Source organism: Sciurus carolinensis, chromosome 1 (genome assembly GCF_902686445.1).
Source record: "Sciurus carolinensis chromosome 1, mSciCar1.2, whole genome shotgun sequence".
NCBI classification, from domain to species: domain Eukaryota; kingdom Metazoa; phylum Chordata; class Mammalia; order Rodentia; family Sciuridae; genus Sciurus; species Sciurus carolinensis.
Genome location: NC_062213.1, coordinates 89031310 through 89055784, shown reverse-complemented (window position 1 = coordinate 89055784; position 24475 = coordinate 89031310). Strand labels below are relative to the sequence as shown.

General features: G+C 42.5%; 1 protein-coding gene and 1 non-coding gene across 2 annotated transcripts; one reads left to right on the top strand and one right to left on the bottom strand.

Annotated features, from left to right (window-relative positions):
* Window positions 1–866: 866 nt before the first annotated feature.
* Window positions 867–22690, bottom strand: F11r (F11 receptor). Its single transcript, XM_047541887.1, has 10 exons — window positions 22535–22690; window positions 6062–6130; window positions 5783–5890; window positions 5430–5576; window positions 4505–4707; window positions 4064–4166; window positions 3844–3951; window positions 3500–3512; window positions 3037–3085; window positions 867–2927 (listed from the first exon to the last, which is right to left on the bottom strand). The coding sequence occupies exons 1-10, from the start codon at window positions 22593–22595 to the stop codon at window positions 2892–2894; spliced, it is 897 nt and encodes a 298-aa protein (XP_047397843.1). The 5' UTR covers window positions 22596–22690; the 3' UTR covers window positions 867–2891.
* Window positions 10437–10510, top strand: Trnae-cuc (transfer RNA glutamic acid (anticodon CUC)). The gene has a single exon. It is a non-coding gene; the product is annotated as a tRNA-Glu (tRNA).
* Window positions 22691–24475: the final 1785 nt, after the last annotated feature.

Below are 24475 nucleotides of genomic sequence, written 5' to 3'. Positions count from 1 at the left end.
AGACTGGTTTTGAAATCATGATCCCCCTGCCTCAGCCTCCCGAGTCACTGGGATTACAGGCCTATGTGACCTGGCCCAGCTCCAGCCCTTTTTTATATTTATTTTCAGACAGGGTTTCATCAATTCGCCTGGGCTAGTGTCAAACTTGTGATCTTCCTGCATCAGCCTCCCTAGTAGTGGGGATTACAGGTGTACGAGTTAGTCTTTTTGAATAGAGAGGAAAAGTATGTTCCATCGGGCATATGACAGCTTATTAAAGTGGATGAATGAAGAAAAAGTACAATTTTTAGCTTTAAAAACAGCTGTAATTCTCAAGCTCCTCCAGTGCTTTACCCCTTCTTCTCTGGTACTGTGAAAATCTGATGTCTAATGAAACATTTTTCTTATTCTCTAACTTACTTACTAGGTACTATTTTTCACATATAGGAAAAGTAGTCATAGAAATGCTAAGAAACTTATCAAAATTTACACCATCGTAGTAAACAAGTGGTAGCTCTGTGATTAATATACCATGGGAGGTGGGCACTATGGTGCATGTCTATAGTTCCAGCAACTGGGGAGACTGAGGCAGGATCACAAGTTCAAGGCAAGTCCAGGCAACTTAGTGATGCCCTCAGCAACTGAGACACTATTTCAAAAGAAAAATAAAAAGGGCTGGGAATGTGGCTCAATGGTAAAGTGCTTCTGGGTTCAATCCCTGGTACCAAATAAATAAATATCTAAAAATAAAATGTTAACCACCCAGCTGTATGGAAAGAGACCCCTAATCTCAATTAACAAGACTATCAGGAAGATTTTGAATTTTGAAGGCCCTCAAAGAGTCACAATTCTCTTCTTAATGTAGAACTTCCAGATTTAAACAAACCTGACTTGAAAAATAAACATTTATTAGAAAAATAAGCTTTGACCTTCTAAAATGAAAGCAGACACGGTGTTTTCCAATTCTAAAGGGCTTTAGTAAGCTGGAGAGATAACTCATCACAAGTGGCTAAGTGAGGAAACATTCACCTCAAACCTACAGAGGCCACAAATCACCAGTTCTGTTGTGGTTTTTCCTCCATACTCCTCCCATCACGTCCTCCAACCATGACAAAGAACTGAAACATACTTCAAAAATTTCATCTGTACTGAACTGTCTCATAATTTTTTATTATCTAATGAATTTTATTTCCTCTGGAAAATTTTTTTACTGGTACATGACCCTTAACTAATGGTTTTATTTTCTTCTTTAGATCCTTGGTAGAAAATATAATTGTTAGAAGCTTTTACATAAGAAGACAGAATATGACAAAGTGACACTGTCCTCCAAAGATAGAAATAAGCAAAATCAAACCTAGGTACCTTCTTTGCCCTCTTGCTAGTTAATAAACAGATTGGGGGATTGTGCTATGTGACAAAGAGAAATTTAAGGGCAGAAAAGTGTCCAAATGTGAGAAGGAAAGTGATGACCACCAGGCCGATCTTGCTCATTTCTGCTCCTGTCTCAAAATACCTTCTCTGAAACCCACTTGCTAAATAATGTAATAGTTACTACTTGAAGCTATTAGTGAAGAAGGGATTCTCCCAGTGATCTGAGAAATCCCCTTTGGCAGTCTCTTTCCCTACAGTCTCAGGAAAGTACATAAATACCCAGTTGGGCAGGAGGCTGGACACTTTGTCCTCTTAGTTGGGCCAAGTACAACCCTTGAGCACGGTATCAGCTTCATCCTAGGTACCCTCCCACAAGAGAGGAAGTCCTGGCCACGGGATGCTCTGGAATGAAAATCTTAAATCCAGAAGCTCTGCCCTGAGTTAAGAACCAGGAAGGGGTAGCATACAGAGACAAGAGAGGGCCCAAGGGACTGGCCCTAATGTGCTAGGAAGTAGGGTTTTGAGGCCATTTTCCTCTATGTACAAAGAAGGAGCCCAGGGACCCTCCAAGATCTAATTTCTCCCATCCCCAACAAAAAGAAGCTTTGATAAACCAAGTTTTTATTTCCAGTAACATCTGGTTAATACGAACACACAGAAGCACAATCTCACAGAGGAGCTAGATAGCCCTCCAACACATCTCCTGATTTCAGCATACAGCTTAGACCACACACACACACACACACACATACTCAGCAAAGAGCCAAGACTAATACACATACACACCCTCACAGCTCTACAGACATCTTTAAAGGGTCTGTCCAGTTATTCCAGCTCAGGAAAAGGTGATGGCTTGCACAAACAGCTTTCTTTTGTTTCCATCAGTGATTTTAAGTCTTTGCTCCAAGTCCCCTGAAAGTTCACTATGCCCTCCCACTTTCCTATAGACACAGTGTCAGTCTGCTTGTGTTCAGGAGGAGGAGGCAGCAAGGAGGATCCCAGTGGCACTTTTCGTGGGAAGACAGAAGAGTGGGCTCCAGAGATGAAAGAGAATATCATCACCAAACAACCACTTCAGTTGCTCTGCTCTCTTGTCCCCACTCCAGAGCAGCTGGCACCAGTTCTCATTATGGCAGGAGAAAGCCTAGGAATTAGGCTTAAGATCCTTATTCAAAGGCCATTACAAGCCAGGTAGTGATTTCAAATTCCTGTAAACCATGCCACTCTTGCTGTCTACTTAGAAAGGGAGGGTCAACAGAGGCATGCCAAGAATTTCTGCCTGCTCCCTGCTAGGGACAGGGAATTAAAAATTACACAAGTCTCAGGCCACTCAACAGTGGTAAGAAAGGTAGGGAAGACAGGAAAGAGGGAGGGCACATAGCTGACGTTATTAAAATCACATTCTAACTAAGATAAAAGTAGAGTGTCCTGTGGGGTCTAGAGGACTAATAAGGCATCCTGTGAAACTTGACACTAGGGACCAGAGTCTGGCAGCACCTGAGTAGGGCAAGCACAGAGGACAGGTGATGAGCCAGGCCAGGTCACACCAGGAATGACGAGGTCTGTTTGAATTCCCCCTAGGGAAATAAAGGATCTGGTCAATTCTATAGTCTTGTTTAGCTAATAAATTCCCAACCATATAAACACAGGCTTGGAACCCCTCTCCTCCCAGGCAGGCTTACTCACTTCACTTCGAGCAGCAGGCTGGCTGTAAATCACCTTCTTACTTGAAGTCCTGTGGACAAGCCAGAAGATGAAGACACTCAGTCCCCTAGGTGCTCATTAACCTCTCCTTGCCCATTTTAGAGGTCAGAACTGAAAACTTCACAGAAGCACAGAGTGTATGGTAGGGAGGTGTAGGTGGGCAGAGGGAAAAAGGACATGCCCAGGGTGAACAGGGGTAGAAATATAGTTGTCAGTCAGGCTGGGGATGTAGTTCAGGGATACAATGCTTGCCTACCATGCATAAGGCCCTGGGTTCAAACCCCAGCACAAAAAAAAAAAAAAAAAAAAGAAAGAAAGAAAGAAAGAAAAGCAAAAGAAATAGAAAATCGAATTGTCTTCCCTCCAAGAGTTGGTCACCTCTACCTCTGACCCATCCCCCAGGCACATCTCAGTTTCAAACCACATGGAACAGCACCTCACTCACCCTTTCTTTGTTCCTGAAAGAGAAAAAAGGATACCATGAGTATTAGCAAGATAGGACACAGCATGGCATAAGAAGGTGGGGGACTAGTACACTTTTTTTTTTTTTCATGGTGCTGGGGATTGAACCCAGGGCCTTGCAAGGCAAGTACTCTACCAACTAAGCTACATCCCCAGCCCCAGGACTAGTACACTTGATATAGGTTAGATCAAATAATCTATGCTCCTGAAGGGGAAAGCCCCAGCACATAGGGGTGCAGTATCAGGGCTTATACTTCAATGGCACTCACAAACCATGCCTTGATTTGGGGACAATGCAAAGGAGAATCTCTGAAAGCAAATACTTACTGTCAAAGTAGCCTCGAGTATAGGCAAACCAGATGCCAAAAATTAAGACTCCAAGGAGAATCAGTGTTACAAGGACAGCTGCTACAATGCCCCCCACATTCAGCTCCACTGTGAGATACAAATGAGAGGTCAGGCACATGGATGTTCAATCAAGGTACTGACAATGCTGCCAGTGGCAGGACAGAGCAGCCCCCAGTCCCCAGCCCATGTTTTCACTCACCAGCTTCCATGCGTACAGCTTCTGACTTCATGGGTGTCCCATACCCATTCTGTGCCTGACAAGTATATTCTCCAGTGTCAGAGCCCGACACAGGATCAAAGACCTAGAGGGAAGAAAATAAAATGGCTTCACCTTCCCCCCACTTTCCCCCAGTACAGGGACACTCCACCACTGAGCTACATCCACAGCTTTTTTTTAGAGATAGGGTCTCACTAAGTTGCCCAGGCTGAGATCTTCCTGCCTTAGCCTCCTGAGTAGCTGGGATTACAGGAGTGTACCACCTCGCCTAGCTGGCTTCCTACTTGAAGAAATCAAGTAGTTATCTTTTATGTCTCCTGATCTTAACTCCAAGTTCACCTTGTTGCTTGTTCTTCCTCCCCACTATCAACAGTTCTATAACAGTGCCCTCCCTGCACATCTTTATTCCCACCCTATGCATACCAACTCCCCTGACTTCTGATTCAGAGTATAGGAAGAATTGATGAAGGCACGGTTGTTCTTGGGATCCGTAGGCATCTGTACCCCATCCTTGAACCAGGTATATTCAGAGGGCGGGGAACCATCTTGTTCTGAGCAGGTCAGCACTGCCCGGTTTCCGATGGTAGCAGAGGAGGGAATGTTGACTGTAGGCTTAGATGGAGGAACTGGGGAGAGAGAGAAGGAAAAAAGGCTCTGAAGTATATTGCAATGGTGCACACCTGTAATCTCAGCAACTCAGAAGGCTGAGGCAGAAGGATCATGTTCAAGGCCAGCCTCAGCAACTTTGTGAGACCCTGTCTCAAAATAAGAAGGGCTGGGGATGTGGCTCGGTGGTATAGCACACCGGTACTCAAACCCCATTACCACCATAAAAAATAAGAAAGAAAGAAAAGAAATCATGCTTATCCAAGCCAGGCACAAGCCTATAATCCCAGGGGAGGCTGAGGCAGGAGGATCTCAAGTTCAAAGCCAGCCTCAACAACTTAGCAAGATGCTGTCTCAAAATAAACTATAAAAAAAGGGCTGGGGATGTGGCTCAGTGGTTAAGTGCCCCTGAGTTTAATCCCCAGTACCAAAAAATGAAAAGAAATTTATTATGCTTATCCAACCTGTGAATCCAAGTTAGGAATGAGCGATCAAAGAAAGAGGGGGAAAGGCACGGAACACAAGGGCTGGTTGCCTGAGTGTAATAGACCATGATGACACCCCCATCCAATTAGCTCTAGCTGCCCTCAGTTATGCCCCTAATTTCCACCTAATCCCTCATCCCTGCTCTTGTTAGCACTATGACTCTGAATAACCCAAGCCACTGGCCCCTCACCATCTGTAGAGTCTGCTAAAGGTTAAGGGAAGCAATTGATTTCAGGCCCACGTGGAAGACACATACCAATCACAACAAGCTGGATGCTGTCCTCCCCATAATTGTTGCCACCTTCCTCAGAGACCATACAAGTATACATCCCATTGTCTTTCCGGGTCACAGATTGGAAGGTGATGCCAGTTGGTGAGAAGGTGACACGGTCCTCATAGGAAGCTACCAGGAAAAGGAAGCAGAGGCAGAAAGACAGTGAACAGAGAGCTAAGAGACGCTGATGAAGCTGATACCCAAAGTATACAGGCACCTTTTTCCTCCTGAAAGAGGAATGGGAAGGCCATGGCATTGAGCCCCACCCCTGGAATCCAGGCCCAGGTCAACTGTTCCACAACCTTGGTAATCAGGAAGGAGGTGGAACAACTTACCTGTGATCTTGCTGTTATAGCAAACCAAACTGGTGGTGTCACCTTGGACAAACTTCCACTCCACACGGGGAGAGGAGAAACCAGAGTAGGAGCAGGGCAACTTGACCGCTGCAAGAGAGGATCAAAATCAGAGGGAGGAAGGAACAGTGACACGTGGAGAAGGTGGGTAACAGCCCCAAACCACAGTCTGGGTTACATGTTCTACTGGCCCCCAGGTATCTCATACCTGTTTACTTTTACACCCTCCCTGCCCACCCTACACAGCCCAGCTCCACTCACGGTTATTCTCAGGAACTCGAACTTCAGGTTCTGGTATGTGTACTGTACCCTTGCCCAGCACCAGGGGACCTGAAAAGGAAAGAGACAGGCCCCATCAGAAAGGGATGAACACCATGAAGAGGGAAGAACAGACCCAGTGGATGGGGTTGAGATCCTAAGGTGAAGGGAGATTCAAGCTCCTCCCAGCTCAGCTTCTGCTGCATCTTCTGACCAATATCCTAAATCCTTCTTTTCATTTCTGAGTGTGTGCATGCACACGTGTATGTTTATAGGTCAATCCTTCTTCTATCAATGGAAATAAAGCATCTCTTTCAAGTGCAATTTCTTTCTTTTTTTTTTTTTTTTTTTTATGGTTCCCTCTGTAACTCCCCATAATCTAATTAAATTCCCACTAGTCCAAGGGCAGTTTCCAGAATGACATTTCATGGTTCAGAGAAAGCTCCTCAACAAAGGATTGCAGCCACTTGTCAAGACAATCCTGGAAGGAAGCCAGAAAGCTGGAGGCAAGGGAGGGAGGGGGAGGGAGGAGCAATAATGAGGATAATAATAATACTTGACATTTGTAGAGCATTTGGTGCTTTTTAAAGTGTTTTCAGATATATTGCCATCGTTTGATCCTTGAAATAAGCATGATATATCAGCAGGACAAGTATTATTATCCCAATTTTACACAAGGAACTGAGACTACAAGAAATAAAGAAACGTGCCTAAGATCACACAGCCCATGCTGAGATGGGGCTAGGACTAGATCTGGGCTCAGATGACCTCATTAGAACCTCCTGCTTAACTAAATGGAGAAAGAAAAGGTGGTATGGGATACAAGTGGAAGAAGTGAGGAATAAAGAAGCTAATTAATGGGGCGAGGTGGTCAGAGTTCACAGAAGGGGCACAAACTGCCACCTGTACAATGATCTTTATTCATGTTATCAAAGCTCAAATTTACCATCTGTGCTTTAGAGTCCTGTCTTCTTAGATAAATGCATAACAATGTACAATGTAAGCAGATCTGTTAGGTTCAGATAAATCTTTCTTTATCTATGGACATTCTTGCCCAAATCCCCAACCTTAGACATCATTGAAGGGTCTTTCTTGCTCTAAAGCTCCCTGTGGGGTAGACTGAAGCCTCCTTAAAACCACAGCAAAACTCAACTTCTCTGTCCAATCTTATTTTCTTCCCCTCTTTTCCATAGGTGTGAATCCTAAGAACACTCCTTAATAAATGTCTTGAATGATAATTGATATTTCAGAGTCAGCTCCCCAGGAACCCAACCTGGGACACCACCCAAAAAATAAGCAGCATCTAATTAAACTAAAAACTAGCCTCTGAAATAGACACACACTCACAACAAATGAATTTGATGGTTATTCCTGTCACTTCTGACTTTGGCTAAAGTTCTTATTTGAGGACACTGAGGTCACAAGATCTAAAACACATTTAGTAATTACACAAATACATGGGCTACAGGCATATTCCACTTCTCCTCATTAATCCTGACTTCATTAGCTGCTCTGGACTTTTCTTCTGTTAAAAATACAGATTAGCTGGGTGCAGTGGCAAACACCTGTAATCCCTACAACTCAGGAGTCTAAGGCAAGAGGATCAAGAGTTCAAGGCCAGCCTCAGCAACTTGGCAAGACCCTATGCAATTTAGTGAGACCCTGTATCACAAAAAAAAAAAAAAAAAAAAGGCAGGGGAGCAACTCAGGAGGCTGAAGGAGGATGATTGGAGGTTCGAAGCCAACCTGGGCAATTTAGCAAGATGCTATCTCAAAATCTGAAAAAAATAAAATAAAAAATGATGGGGGGGCTGGGGAGATAGCTCAGTCGGTAGAGTGCTTGCCTTGTAAGCACAAGGCCCTGGGTTCGATCCCCAGCACACACACACACACACAAAAAAAAAAATGATGGGGATACAACTCAATAGCAGAGTGCTTCTCTAGCATGAATGAGGCTTTGGGTTCAACTCCCAGTAGCAACACAAAACAAAAAGACTGGAGATGTAGCTCTGTAGTAGAGGGCTAGTCCACTATGTATGAGACACTGGGTTTGATTTTTAGTATTAGGGGAGGTGGGGATTGACAGGGACCTCCACCTCAATGTTCACCCACCTTCCTCTGATGCGAGACTGCCTGTCTGCTGTGGCCCAACTGTGTCAATGCTCAAAAGTCTAATGTGCCTGCATATCACTTGAGGCAAGTCCAGCCTCATCACCATGCTTTTTGTATTCACCTCTTATTCCTGAACATGTCTCCACAACCACATTGCCTGTGTTCAAATCCCAACTGTGTTACTGTACGACTTGGGCAAGCCACTTAGCCACTTTGAGCCTCGGTTTGCCCATCTGTAAAATGGGGACGATAACAGTTTCTACATCAAAGGGCTACAGTGAGGGTTAAACAAACTAATAGAAATAAACTTAGAGCAATGTCTCACCAACAGGAAGTGCCAAATATGAATTATGTCTTATTATCATCATCTAATCTATAGGCCCTTCCATATGTATTTCTAACTTAAATGTTTGTGTTTGTGTGTGTGTGTGTGTGTGTGTGTGTGTGTGTGTGTGTAGTTGTTGATGGACCTTTATTTTATTGATTGATTGACTGACTGATTGATTTATATATGGTGTTCAGAATCGAACCCAGTGCCTCACAAATGCCAGTAAAGCACTCTACCACTGAGCCACAACCCCAGCCCCTTGCAAAGTTTTCTTTAGCAAAACATATAAATAAGTAATAAACAGTGCCTGAAAAGTATTTACATGTTAGCCTGCTAAACCATATTTCTCCTATCATCTGAACTGCCTTGGGAAGGCTGACTTCTCTAGAATCTTCATAGATAGACCATCAGGGATAGGGGCTCTTCTTCAAGGAATCCCATCTAGATCAAGGCAGCCTATTTCCCTGCCCATTCTCCTCATCTATTTTATATTTTACCTGGCTTCACCAAAGCTCCCCTCTTGCACTTAACCTTGCACCTATATTTGCCATACTATGTACACACATACAAATGTCCTACTAATGCATGTGGTAAACCAAGACAGAAGGAAACTTTATCCTTTCCATTGTGAAGTTTAATTTACTCTTAAGTTCACAATGAGAAAAACCACAAAGTTAAAGGCATCAACAGGTTTTTTTTTTTTTTGGCATGTTTAGGTTTTGGGTCCATGTATAGAAAATCCATCTTTCATTCCACTGCCAGATGAAGAGCTAACAGTTACTGAGCACTTAGTATATGCCAGAAACTGTTGTAAGCACAGGACACTTACTATCATTTAATCCTTTCAACAACCTTTAAAAGTGGGTAAGGGTATTATTATTATTGCCCCTATTTCCTACATGGAGAAACAGAGGCCCAGAGCAGTTAAACTTGCTAAAGGCCAAATAGTAGTAGTAGAAATTCAAAACAGTGCAGTCCAGTTGCAAAGGCTGTCCTATACTATACTACACAACTTTCCTAACAATGCAAATCTGACTACTACAAGATTTAGTAGTAATAGTAGTAGTAGTACTGGGAATTGAACCCAGCAGCATTCCACCACTGAGCTGTATCCCCAGTCCCTTTTATATTTCATTTTGAGACAGAATTTTGCTAATTGCCCATGCTGACCTCAAACCTGTGATTCTTCTGCGTCAGCCTCCCCAAATCACTGGGATTATAGGTGTACACCACTGTACCCAGCTTGCTTCAAGTTTTTGATGATTCCACACTGCCTATATTATAAAATCCAAATTTTTATGCACACTAAGAAAGTTCTAGCACTGATTGCCCTGTGTTAAGCTTATCACTTTCCTCACTCACTATGCAGCTGTGATTTACCCTCTAGTAATACAAAACTACTTATACTTCCCAGCAAAGATTGGGCTGTTTTTCAGCCTCTGCCTTTGCTCAATGCTATTTCTACTATGTGGAATGCCCTTTTCTTCTCTTCATCTGGCTGGCATATTTATCAACTTTATTTTCTGGGAAATGATCTACCACACCTCAATCCTTACTATAGCCAGCTTAGGACCTCTTTCCTAGCCTTTCATTATTCCATGCAAAACACTGTCAAAGCACTTCCCACATTATATTGACATCATCTGTGTACATGTGTCTCCCCTACCAGATAGTAAAGCCCCAGAGAGCAGAGACCACATGCTATTTATTATTCTGAGTATCCTTAGCATAATTCCTTGTACAAGATGACATTCAGTAAATGTTTGCTGAACATTAGTTACTGAGCATTAAGAAATTAGGTCACAGTAGATCGTCAACTATAATATATACTTGTTAAAGTTGATTTGTAAGGTTAAGTTCAATTTTCAAACTGGCAGATAAGAGTATGACCAAATAAAGAGGGGGGAAAACAAAACAAAAAAACAAACAAACAAGGGCTGGGGATATAGCTCAGTTGGTAGAGTGCTTGCCTCTCAAGCACAAGGCCCTGGGTTCAATCCCCAGTATCGCAAAAACAAACAAACAAACAAACAAGCAAGCAAACAAAAAAACACCTTGATTCTGGACTTAAGCTTTAAAAAATTTTTAACACCAGCATAGTTTTTGTTTGTTTTTTTCAGCACTAGGAATTACACTCAGGGGCAGTTTAACCACTAAGTTAAACCTCCAATTCTTGTTATTTGAGACAGTGTCTCACTACATTGCTGAGGTTGGCCTAGAATTTGGCAATCATCCTGTCTCAGCCTCCCAAGTGGCTGGTACTACAGGCATGTGCCACTACACACAGCCTAGCATAGTTTTTTTAAAAAACTCTCCAGTTTTCAAAAAATGAAGGCTCGATTAGTCCTTTATTAAAAACTTACTTTTGTTTTTAGGCTAAGCACAGTGGCACATGTCTGTAATTCCAGCTACTCAGAAGGCTGAGGCAGGAGGATCCCAAGTTTCAGGTCAATCTCAGCAACTCAGCCAGACCGTGTCTGGGGATATAGTCCAGTGGTAAAATGTCACTGTCTTCACTTCACATTGCCAAAAATAAATATTTAAAAAGCATTTTTGCTTTACAACTTACAAACAAAATCAAAGTTCTCTGCACATGAGCAATTCCCACTTGCTATTTTGCAAATGGTACTGGTGTCTGCACCAGAGCTGCAATGTGTCTATAGATGTCTGCATGCATAATGGTAGAGATTGGTTTCCTGCATCCAGGTTGGTTGTGCACAGACACCTACAGACCCTCCAGAGAAAGTGTGCAGAGCCAAATGTGCCAAGAGGTCTTCTAAAGCAAGGTAGAAGGCAGCAAGAAATGGGAAGAACTCCTGTAATTGGCACCTCAACAGGGACTCTTACAAATGGATAGAAAGAGAAAGGGTGGAAGTTAGGTGAGGGCTGGGGGATCCACCAAGAACTCAGAGTTAGTGCCACTTGGCCACATAAGGTAAAGCCAGTGCCAGCAAAAACATTTCATCACACTCGATAACTTGGGATTTCAAAACACAAATGAGAGCTCCTGCCCTCCTACTCTGGTGTATGTTTTCCTCAATTAGTAGTTTATTTAGGTAGGGAGGAAAGTAGGGGAAAGAAGTGAATCCATTTCAAACATTTTCACTGTCTTCGTGACCAGAAGAGGAACTCAAGTAAACCCAAGTCAATTAAAAAGGACAACCCTGGCCAAAACATTGCTCACTCTTTTTTTTGTACTGGGGGTTGAACCTGGGGCACCCTACCACTGAACTACATCCCCAGCCCATCATCATCATCATTAGTATTAGTAGTAGTATATTTTGAGAAAGAGTCTGGCTAAACAGATGAGGTCGACCCCAAACGTAATTCTACTTCCTCAGCCTCCTGAGTCGCTAGTATTACAGGCATGCACCAAATGCCCTGTGGAATATTGCTCCTTTTTTTTTTTTTTTTTAAAGAACATTAATGCTTTTACAGAAGTAAACTTCAAAATGGTATATGATTGTTATGGACTGATTGTTTCCCTTAAAGTCTTATGTTGAAGCCCCAGTCCTTCAAAATATGATTATTTGGAGATAGAATCATTGAAGAGGTAATTCAGTTCAAATGAGGCCATTAGGGCATACTCCAATCTAATCTAACTGGTGTCCTTATCAGAAGAGGAGATTAGAACATACAGGGAGACAACTGGAGTATGTTTTTGCACAGAGGGATGACCATAAGAAGAATAGCAAGAGGGGGATCCGGAAACCAAGGAGAGAAATCTCAGAGGAAACCAATCCTACCAACACCTTGATCTTAAGACTTTTAGTTTCCAGAACTGTAAGAAAAGTAACTTCTGTTAAGCTACTCAGCCTGTGGTCTTTTGTTAATGGTAGCCCTAGCAAACTAACACAATGGTCTAAGCTCTGAAGCAGCAGTGGACCTTCTGGTGGCGTCACCACTGACTACAGCCTTAATTTACAAAGGCATGATGAGGGCTGGGGTTGGGCTCAGTGGTAGAGCGCTTGCCCAGCATGTGTGAAGCACTGGGTTCAATCTTCAGCACCACATAAAAACAAATAAATAAAATAAAGGTATTGTGTCCATCTACACTTTAAAAAAATTTTAAAAAAGAAAAAGAAGAAGAAGAAGGCATGATGAATCTGGGCAAGGTGGCTCTTGCCTGTAATCCTAGTGACTCAGGAGACTGAGGCAGCAGTATCACAAATTTCTGGCCAGCCTGGGCAACTTAGAGAGACCCTGTATCGAAATAAAAAAAAAATAAAAATAAAAAGGACTGGGGATGTAGCTCAGTGAATTTCCTGTACCAAAACGAAAAACAAAAAATCTGTAAGAATACACTCCAAACAATTGATAGTACCTATTATCTGAGAGATGAGAACATGGGCAACTTTTATTTCTGTCATAAGCAAGAATATATGTTAACTCATGTCTTAGTGTATCAAATATTGCAAAATTAATTATGGGAAGGAAACAATTTAGCAGCGTCATTAACAAAAGGCCACATAATGTCTTTTCTTAAAACTTTAATTTCTGCTGGGCATGGTAGCACACGCTTGTAATCTCAGCAGCTCAGGAGGCTGAGGCAGGAGGATCATGAGTTCAAATCCAGCCTCAGCAAAAGTGAAAAAGCCCTAAGCAACTCAGTGAGACCCTGTTTCTAAATAAAATACAAAACAGGGCTGGAGATGTGGCTCGGTGGTCAAGTGCCCCTGAGTTCAATCCCTAGTACAAAAAAAAAAAAACTTTAACTTCTAATTTTGATTTATCACCTTTAAGGAAAAATTTTACATTTTTTTTTTCTGTATGCCCAAGTGCCATGTACAAATTTGGAAGAGCCAATGTAATCATCTAGTCAAGGAGGGCCACCATTCATCCAGAGGTGACCTCTGCCCTCTTGCTCCACCAGCCGACATTTTATGGGACTGGTAACCTTAAGAGTGTTACACTGAACTGGGAAATTTTTTAAAATGCAAAATAGTATTCTTTATAAATTATCACAAAGAGTAAGAAATTTAATAAACAAATATTTATTTTTTAAAAAAAGAATATAATTTAAAGAAAAGGGGTGAAGGAAAGAAGAATTTAAAAAGAGGAAGTTAGCCAGGTACAAAGGTTCAAGCCTGTCATCTCAGCTATCTGGGAGGCTGAGATAGGAGATTGCAAGTTCAAGTTCAGCCTGGACAATTTAATGAGATTCTGTCTCAAAATAAAAAATAGTAGTTTGGGGATATAGTTCAGCACAGAGTACACCAGGTTCAATTCCCAGTACCACAAAAAAGAAGAAGAAGAAAAAAAAAGGATATCTGACAGATCATAAGAAGGAACAAAGTCATAAAGGAAAGGCAAACACAATAGCCAAAAGGGGAGAGGGATGTAGCTCAGTGGTAGAGCCTTGCCTAGCATGCATAAGGCCCTGGCTTCAATGCATAGTATCACAAAGGTGTGTGTGGGGGGGGGGGGGGGAATAACACAAAATATCCAAATATCCAAATAGTTGTACACCAGGAAGCAAATGTTCAAATAAACTTAAAAGTTTATTTGTGAAATGAGGTAATAGATAAGCAAGAACTGTGAGATGAATACACCATCAAGATCCTGGAGCATGTATGTGTGTCTGATAAATTTCAAGGAGAAAAAAAGACAGAAGGAAATCAGAGTACAGATAGTTTGGAGACTCTTTGATTGAGGAGGTAGGTGGGTGAAACAGTACAAGGGTAGGAGAATGTGAATGAGAAAGTGAGCTTAAAGAGAAGAGGAAATGGGTCAAAATAAGCATGAGACATTGACAGAGAAATCAATCCCTACAGATGCTCATAAGAGATGTTTTCAAAAACAGCTGGGAGTCAGTCATAGTGGCACACTCCTATGATACCAGCTACTTGGGAGGCTAATGCAGGAAGATCAAATTCAAGGCCAGCCTCCACAATTTAGCAAGACCTGTCTCAAAAAATTTTAAAAAGGGATGGGGGATGGGGCTGAAAGGTAAAATGTTCCCAAGTTCAATCCCTAGCACTACCAAAAAGAGAGAGAGAGAAAAAGAGAGAGGGTTGGTAGCATTTACCACCCTTTATCCTGAGGGGATACATTCTAAGACATTCCATGGATGCCTGAAGACATGGCTAGGACTGAACCCCATATAAATTATGTTTTTTCCTATACATAATTATTTATGATACTTTATAAAGTAGAAACAAAATATTAGTAAAACTTTAGTAATAACTTAATAAAATAGAGCAATTATAACAATATACTGTAATCAAAGTTATTTAAAATTTGTGAATTATTTCTGGACTTTTCCATCTAATATTTTCAAACTGGCATGTAATCCAAGGTACTAGGGAGGCTGAAGCAGGAGAATCACAAGGAGGTCAGACTCAGCAACTTAGTTGACCCTAAAAATAAAAAATAAGAAGGGCTAGGGATTTACCTCAGTGGTAAAGGACCCTGGGTTTAATTCACAGTACCAAAAAAAAAAGTGAAATCAAGGATATAAGGGACTACTATATAAATCTGTAATGTTGCTATAATTCTTGGAAATCACCATGTATATGAATAATAATAAAGAATAATAAAACTTTGTACTTTCAAAAATGGTCATAATTATCTATACATTTATCTCCTCTTACATGTTTTTTTTTTGTGACCAAGGAGAGTCTAAGTTCCTTCCCCTTGAATCTAAACAGGGTTCTGTGACTGCCAAGAGCAATGTTAGGAGTGATACCGTATATATTAAAATTAGTGCTTCATATGCAGTTTCTCATTAAATTCTCACAAAACTTTTATAATCCCATTTTACAGATGGGAAAACCGAGGCTTAGAACAATTACCTCAATTCACATGGATACAAATTGCAAGGTAGGAGTCTTGACTCAAGTCTGCCCAATTCTGAGGCTCCAAAACTATTTTACTATACTGCATTTTCACTGGGCAAGCAAGGAAACCCCATTCATTCTTCAAAGTTCTGTTCAAATATCCCTTGATCCATTATGCCTTTCCCCAATTAAAATTAGTCTCTTTTCCCAATCTCTAAGAATATAGTGTAGGAAAATAATCAAAGGTAGGTGTAAAGATTAATACTCATGGACAATTTAATGTTATTTAATACAGCAAAGAAGCAAAAAAAAAAAAAAAAAAAAAAAACTAAATGCCCCACAAAAGGTAAATAGTTAAATAATTTTTTTTTTCTTAATTTCGTGGATCAAATCCAGGGCTACTCTACCACTGAGCTACATCCCCAACCTTTTTTCTTTTTTCTTTTGAGACAGGGTCTCACTAAACTGCTTAGACTGGGCTAGAACTTGTAATCCTTTTGCCTCAGCCTCCTGAGCTGCTGGGATTACAGGAATGTACCACGATGCCCGTTTTACAGTTACGTAAATTATGGTGCATACAAAAGATTATAGAATAAATATTATTATTTAAAGCATATTTTGCCATATATACTATTGAAAGTATGGGCATATAACATTAATTAAAATTAGAATAAAACGAAGGGGCTGGGGAGATAGCTCAGTCGGTAGAGTGCTTGCCTTGTAAGCACAAGGCCCTGGGTTCAATCCCCAGCACCAAAAAAAATAAATAAATAAAATAAAATGAAACAATGAAACACCAGTAATAAGTGTTTAACTCTAGATAATAAAATTCCATGTGCTTATATTTGCTCCATAGTCCTTGGTATTTTCCCATTTTCCTACATGAATATGTATCCCTTTAACATTGGTTCTGGGTTGGGGGAACCTCTTTAAAAAGTTACTCCCTTCCCCTTATGCTTTGATGACAGCCCCTGGCACACTCAGCTCTGTATTCTTAGTCAATGTGCCTGTACTTCCCTGGGAACAAATAAGATCCTTTGCATCCTCCCCAGTTCCTATTTCTGTGCTTGCCTAGGGGAAATAGACCCTGAAATGCTCTGAAGCACTGTTGGGATGAGAAGGTGGTCACAAATGTTGGAGACCTCTGGACACTGAACAGATACCATCTACAAGGATGCCTTGTACATGAAAGGGCCCAGTCACAACAGAAATGACACTTCCTTCCACTGCTTTACGAGGAAACCATTTGTTTCCTGTATGTAACCTGTTAATTATTAGAATGTTCCTGAAGTTGTTTTTGTATCATGAATTTGTTTGTACTAAGAAAAAAAAAAAGTAAGAAAGAAAAAGAAAATGAAGGAAGGAATAGAAGGGAAACTAGCCAACCGGTTTCTCTAAAAATGCATCCAAAGTTCCCATCTAGGTACATGAGTCTCAGAGGACCCTCCAGCTGTAAAGGAGTTAAAGCACCTTAAAGAAGCCACCAGCTATGGTGTACCCACAGTTTACTTAATATATGCTGTTACCAACACCTCCAGGTCCCTTAGATCTTATTGACAGCAGGTGTTATACACCACCCCCCATCTCTAGCTAGCACAGTGCTCACAACACACTAATCACCAATGCTTGTTGGATGGACATTGCAATACAATTTGAACCTGGACCTAGGGCTTCCATCCCAGTTAGCCCTTTCCTCCCTACCACTAAACCCAGAGAAGCTGAACTAACTCCTGTAAGGACTAGCCATACTAGTAAAAACCAGGGGTAACACCCCACCAGAAAAGATCCACAGTTGGCAGGCTCTTCCTGAGGCTGGAGTGCAATAGATATGGAACACAGGGGTGAGAGGAAGGCTCTGTGAGCCCAACAACAGGCTGGGCTATAGCTAAACAGCCATAGTTGGCTGCACTTTCAGTGACATGAATGAGCAGGCTCAGTCCTCTAAAAAAAAAAAGGAAAAGGCAGTGGAAGAGAAAGCTTTCACTCCAAAACTCCCTTCTGCCCTCTCTCGGCAGATTTTCCAGTTCTACCTGCTTAGTTCCGCCTCCCCCACCACCCCATCTCCCCATTGCAAGGGAAGGTCACGCCTGCCAGTCCAGGACTCAATCCAGGGGCCTGGCATCCACTTCCTGTCAGCCAGCTGTTTCCTCCTATCCCACCCCCACACTGTGAAACAAATAACACAAGTTGGACTTTAGACAGACACTCTGCTTATCAGGGAGTACCAGGCAGATGGACTCTGGGTTTTCAATGCCTGGAAAACCCCAGTTTACATCCACTCACACTGTCTCCCACAACCACCTCATAATACTGAAACCTCTTCCTCAATTACATTTGCCCTTGTCATCCAGGTCTTTCCGAAGGCTCTGAAAAGGAAGCAGGTTTGAGTGTGGAGATCCCCAGGGGTCTCTCCTCGAAACTAACAGATGTGAAAAACAAGCCCCAATCATTTCCTAATCTATTACATGGAATGTGTGCAGCACTTCCATCTATCTCTAGGAGGGGGTCAGACAATTCTATGTCTACAGAACAGAGCCTTGAACTCCAGCTGACTCTGGGGATGGAGTTGGGTGAATACTGATTGTCAATGTTACAATCCCTATAATAGCAGTATAAAAACCTGCAGGATACACTAAGTAAAAAAAAAAAGCAAGATGTAATCATATATACAGCACATTTCTTTTTGTGTAAGCAAAGGGACAAAAGACAAATATATACTTTTTTAAATACATATTCATATACATGTATCTGCCTAACAAAAACAATGGTAAGATACATAAGAAACTTGGGGGATGGTAATGAGGTGAATAACAGGGGGAAATGAGATGCCCTACCTCTTTGAATCTCAAATCCCAATAAACTGACCTATTCTAAATAATTTTGTTTGTCTATTTTATTTGTATTTTTTATTTTGCAGTACTAGGGATTGAATTCAGGGGTGCCTTACCACTGAGCTACATCTCCAGTTCCCAGCCCCCTTTTTTGAGACAGGGTATTGCTAAATTGCTGAGACTGGCAATCCTGCCCCTTTTTTGAGACAGGGTATTGCTAAATTGCTGAGACTGGCAATCCTGCCTCAGTGTCCCAAGTCACTGGGATTACTGGTATGTGCCACCATGCTCAGCATTTTATATATACACATATATCTGAGTTATAGTCCCAGTTTTAAATGATTTTTTAAATCACAGTACCTCTACCTAGTACTAGGCTGGAGACCCCAGACAAGCCCTAATCACAAAGGAGATAAAGAGAAACATCACAAGGTAAAAGCATTCCAGAACCAAAAAAACTAACATACCAGAATCACAACACCACTCACTTCCTACTTCCAAATGACATTACTCACTAGTTTCTAGTTTGAAAGAACAATTTCTTTTCTTAGAGTAGAAGGAGGGGAAAGTAGGAGTGACTCACAGATCTACAGTTAAGTCTGCCCCTGAATAGTAAAAAAACAAGTATTTACAAGAGCTTGAGTCAGAAACATCAGCAGGAAACATAAGGACTTGGGAGATTGACCCAGACACAGATCAACAGTTCCACCCACCTGGAACACCTCAGTAAGAACCCCACACTGGAATAAGGGGGAAAGCGCAGGGGAGTGGGGAGGACAGGATTCCATCTCAGGTGATTACACCAAAAGTTGATACATCGACTGGCCATGGCCACCCTACTAAGCAGAAATTCCTCTCCTGCCTGGGAGATAGCCTAAACTTTTCTAAGAACAGGTTCTCCAGGGAAAGGGAAATTGGTACTATGGATAACCAGTTTTATTTTTCCCAAGCCCAGCTCTCGCGGTGTCTCCAGATCCCTGGCCCAGCAGGGTCAGGCCTTCCTTTCCATCAAGTTCCCCAGGTCAGTGTTAGGACTTCACTTTGACTTTCACTTCCCTGCTGTTTTGTCCTTTTTATTCCTTCCTGATAGCAGAGCCCACTATGAGGAACAGTCCTAGAGGGAGGGGAGAACACAGGAGTAACCCACATATGCTTCAAACACCCAGACCAGTAACCAAAGAAAGAGCCCCTAAATTTTTTACCAGGGGTTGAACCCAGGGCACAATACCATTGAGTCACATCCCCAGCCATTTTTATTTTTTATTTTGAGACAGGGTCTTGCTAAACTGCTTAGGTCTTGCTAAGTTGCTGAGGCTAGCCTGGAACTTGTGATCCTCCTGCCTTACCCTTTCCAATTGCTGGTATTAGAGGTGTTTGACACCCCACCTGGCCATTCTCAATCCTTTAAAAACATTTTTTTTTTTTTTTTTTAATTTTAGACAGGATGTAGTTCAGTTGCTGGCCTCAAACTTACACTCAATCTGCCTCAGCCTCCTGAGTCACGGCGATTGCAGGTGTGCCCATCCCCCCCCCCCCCCCCCCCCCCGCCCCGGCTCTCCTCCCCCCAGTACTGAGGATTGAACCCCAGGCCACTCTACTGCAGAGCTATATCCCCAGCCCTTTTTATGTTAAGACAGGGCTTCACTGAGTTGCCCAGGCTGGTCTCAAACTTGCAAGTCTCCCAAGTCATTGGGATTACAGGTGAACACCACTATGCCCAACTGAAAGAGCCCCTGTTTTCTGACTCTTGCCATTTGAAATCTCCTTGCTTCCTTTGAATGCTGGGGATAGCATTCTTTTATCCTCGCAAAACCCAAAGGGTATAATAACTGCTCAACAATAATCCCTTCATGTACAAGTAATGTAGCTATCATCCCCAATGATCCTCATAATGAGGATAAGACACACATTACTCCTTTTTACAGATGAGAAGACTGAGCTACTTAGCCTAAAGTCACAAACAAGGAAGAGGAGGAAATTAAGGTAGTACCCAAATGAGGTGTCCTGGCTGTCATTTCCATCCTCATTTGCACAAACCAAATCACTCCCCTTGCCCAGGTCTATCTTGATTGAAGAATTGCAAGGTCCATTCCTCCATCCCCTGGACATGTTCCTTCCTGAGACTCACTGTCTCTCACTCAAGCTAATACAACATCACTCCAGGTTCATTTTGAATAGCTGTTTCTTATTCCTTGAAGACACCCTCAGCCAAAGTAGTACTATCACAATCCTTTCAGTGCCAATATGTGGTGATTGTGGACTACCCTAAATAATATAGGAAATTAGAGGAACAGAGAAGAAAGGAGCTCGAGGAAATTTATAAGCCTAAGAACTACTATCACTGACAAAAACTGTTACTAATAGTCACTGACCCAGAAGAAATTTCTGGATTTGGTTTGTACTTACACAGTGCAAGAGTTGGCAAGACTTAAGTTCTAAGTACCACACAGAATCACAAAATGGCCATTACTAGCATTTCTTTTGTTTGTTTTTTTTGCAGTGCTGGGAATTGAACCCAGGGCCTTGTGCTTGCGAGGCGGGCACTCTACCAACTGAGCCATATCCCCAGCCCCATTACTAGCATTTCTAAAATATGGACAGATATAAAATAGTAGAAGGAAAGGAAATTGAGAAAAAGGGGAAATAAATGAGTAGAATGAAAGAGAGAAGTGAGCCAGGAATAGTGCCACACATCTGTAATCCCAGTGGCTTGGGAGGCTGAGGCAGGAGGATCTCAAGTTCAAAGCCAGCCTCACCAACTCAGCAAGGCCCTAAGCAACTTGATGAGACCCTGTCTCAAAATAAAAAATAAAAAGGGCTGGATGTGGCTCAGTGGTTAAACACCAATGGGTTAAATCCCCAGTACCCAAAAGAAAGAGAGAGAGAGAGAGAGAGAGAGAGAGAGAGAGAGAGAAAGAGAGAAATGGAGAAGTGAGACAAGAAGAACCTAGTGAGACAAGAAAGAGTAGATTCTCAAGCAGTATCCCAGATAGTTCTTGGGCCATGGGGTGCCTAAAATGTTGGATCTGGGAGTGGAATAAAGAGAAGTGAGTCAGGAGACTGGTTCCATTCCAATTTTCCACCCCTTATTAACCTGAAAAAATCACTTCCCCTCTTTTTAGACCTGTTTCCTTATCTGCACAATGGAGAGAATTACAATTCCCTCTGGTCCATTCCACCCTAAGGGTTTATATTTTTGTGATAAGGGACAAAGGAGTGGATCTATCCATCTACAGCAGGAAATCTATTCCTGCTCTTCAAAAACTGAGCAAAATGAATTTCCTTTATGACACCAATACCAATTTTAACAGTCTGTTTTTCTTTCATTTCCTAAAACATGAATCTCCAGGGTAAATACAGACTCATACAGAACAAATACTGACACAATCACCCACACAAGTACATGCACAGGTATCAGACATAAGCATGTGCAAGGCCCTGAGATGATCCCTAGCACCACATTAAAAAAAAAAAAAAAAAAAAAAAAAATCAGACAGATAAACATACAGATGCTGACACAGGTTCACTAAGGTACAAACCTCCAACTACACACTCAGCCCCACACCAACACACCTAGAGACAGAGGCCTGCCCCAGCAAGTGAGCCTCATTGTTCTTCAGGAAAGGGAGTTTACAAAGGAAACAAAAACTCTCATAACCGGCCAGAAGGCGGGCAAAGTTCTGGCCCTCTGAGAAGCCAGCCAACCAAAGATACATCTTCCCCCTGGGAACAGTCACTTAGTCAACATTTATTAAGGATTCCTCGGTAGTTATTCCAGAAAGGGATTTTGAATACTGTGCTGTGCAAAATATCAGATTTTGATTTCATTTTCTGCTCAGACTCTACACCCACTTTTCCCAGAGCAACCATGGAATCCAAAGATTAGGAAGCGCTAGAGACCCGCTTCTGCAAAAGGCAGGGAAGGAGGCTTCCACCTCACCCACCTTCATTAGCTTTCCTCCGAGGGCCTTAAGGGAGCCAAGGGAATAAGGAGGTTAAAAGGCTCATGGCTTCTCTTTCGTGGATGTTGGAAAGACAGGATGGCCCTTTCCAGGTGCGTGTGGAGGGGGATGGCTGGGTAGATGTATGTGGGAAAGGTGCCCGCCTCCTACTGCCCTCGCCATTAGGTGAGGGCTGGAAAGTGGAGTCAGCCTTACCAGTTATTTTTGGTGTGTGGAGGAAAGGGCAGCTCCTACCCACTGTGTGAGGGGAGGGGTCATCCACCGATGTGGGGGAAGGAAGCCAGCCACTCTCAAGAGGCGGGGGATGGGAAAGAGAGGGACGAGCCAGAGGTGGAAGAGAACTGGGAGGGTAAGGCAAATAGGTTTCTGAACTCCACCCCTCCCCGCGGGCAAGAGGCGTGGGGAACGCCTTCCTCCAACCTCTGACCGACCCACTAATTCCTCCCGAAACTCTGGGAACTTACACAGGATCGCCGATGTAAAGAGAAGCAATTGTTTTCTTCCGGCTTTCGCCTTCATCCCCATCACGATTTAGGACCCCTACACGACAGCAGCAGCAAGAGCTCGGAAACACACAGCTTCGGGAACTGCAGCGCCGGGATAAACTCCAGCCGCCAGGTTGAGCCCCGCCCGGCCCTTCCCTCCACACCGGATTGGTCGGCGCCCCGCCCCTACACATTCTGATTGGTGAAGAGAGCCGCCGCTCCGTTGAGTGATTCACCGTCGCCAGGTGCAACGCCGCCCATTACTCCCCTCTGAGGACGCAAAGCTCCTTTCGCTGCTCCAGCTGCCTCTGATTGGCGGGGGAGACTGTCACGTAAGGCAACGAATTCCTCACCTGCTACAGGTAAAGGACCCCTGATTGGGCAGTGTTCCTGAAGTAGGGACTCTCTGAGTGGCTGGGTTCTTAGTTGAAGCTGGAAGATGAGAGTGTTACCTTTAAGGCGGAGGCAAGGGTAGTCGCTCACGGGTAGTCAAGAGAATGGCTTGTTTCGGATTTTTTTTCCCCATGTTCACATGAATGTAAATTGCTTCTTGCTGCTGAAACTTCGATCCTATTCCTCGGCAAGTGAAGACTACATATTAATATGATAGGGGGGCGGGGGAGAACTGGGAAAGTGGAAAGATAACTTTGATAGCATTCCAGAACCGGGTTCCTCTGTTCACTCAAATAGCGCATTCACTATGTGTTAGGCTTTGAGAGGAAAGAGAAAATAAAGGGTAAGGGAGCGCTCAACTCCAAATTGGAAAAAACGGGATTACGTTATCTCAAGAACATTAAGTAGGTATATACACAAAACATACCCAGAGCCAGGCGCTGTTGGCGCACATCTGTAATCCCAGCGGTTTGGGAGGCTGAGGCAGGAGGACCACACGTTCAAAGCCAGCCTCAACCACTCAGCGAGGCCCTAAGCAACTTAGCGAGACCCTGTTCCAAAATAAATTACAAAAAGGGCAGTCTTTCTCAGTGCTTAAGCGCCCTTAGGTTCAATTCCCGGTACTACTCCCCCATCCCCCCAAAAAAAAACCTTATAGAAACTGAGCTACACATGCTGTACACACATCTCTGTGACTCTGGATATGTGCTTTACACATATTTGATCCGTCAGCAGGACCTTACGTTTAAGAATTATTTAGCTTGTCATTGTGACTAATGGACTAATAACTGGGTGCTGACTAAGCCTCTTTCCCTGCCCCCAATACTGGGAATTGAACCCAGGGACGCTTTTTCACTGATCCACACCCCCAGTCCTTTTTATTTTTATTTTGATACATTCTTGCTAAACTGTCCAGTCTAGCTTCCAATTTACGATCCTCCTGCCTCAACCTCCCACGTGACTGGGATTACAGACGTGTTCCTCCACATCCAGCTCTCCTAAACCTCCTTTTTTCTATAGATCATGTTGATTCCCAAACTTTCTATTAATGTTTATATTGTTAAATCGTTTTTAGTTGAAATTCCTGCCCAGCAGTTTCACTATTTGTGGTTTCTATCTTACAGTGATTTGATTTTTTTTTACCATGTTAAGTATATCCCAGTTAGCGGCAGGGACAATCTGAAAAACCTCATTGCAAGTGGAAAGTCCACACTTTTGTCTAAAAGATGGATTTTTTTTAAAAAATTTTTTTTTAACTTTTGCCTCTTTTATCTTTGCCACGTTTTACATTTCATTTCTTTGTCCATATCTCTTGAACCAGTTTCCACTTCTGGTTCCAACCAATTTAAAGCAATGTTTATCAAGCACCTACTGGGTGCTATAGGGAAATACAAATAAATAGAACCCACAATTTTTGACTTCATCACTTGCCATCTACTTCCAAGACCAATACAGGAAACAAGACAACATGTAACCCAAAGAGATACTTTGTTAGTAAATTATAACAAGTATTTGGGTGCCTGCCAA

Bases quoted from the DNA above. Each gene is read 5' to 3' on its own strand.
- F11r (XM_047541887.1), bottom strand. From the start codon at position 22,595: ATGGGGATGAAGGCGAAAGCCGGAAGAAAACAATTGCTTCTCTTTACA. The intron at 4,167-4,504 runs GTATGCATAGGG...TCTTCCCTCTAG, and splicing joins ATCAGAAGTCAGGGGAGTTG to GTCTTTGATCCTGTGTCGGG. The intron at 3,952-4,063 runs GTGAGTGAAAAC...TGTATCTCACAG, and splicing joins AGCTGTACGCATGGAAGCTG to TGGAGCTGAATGTGGGGGGC.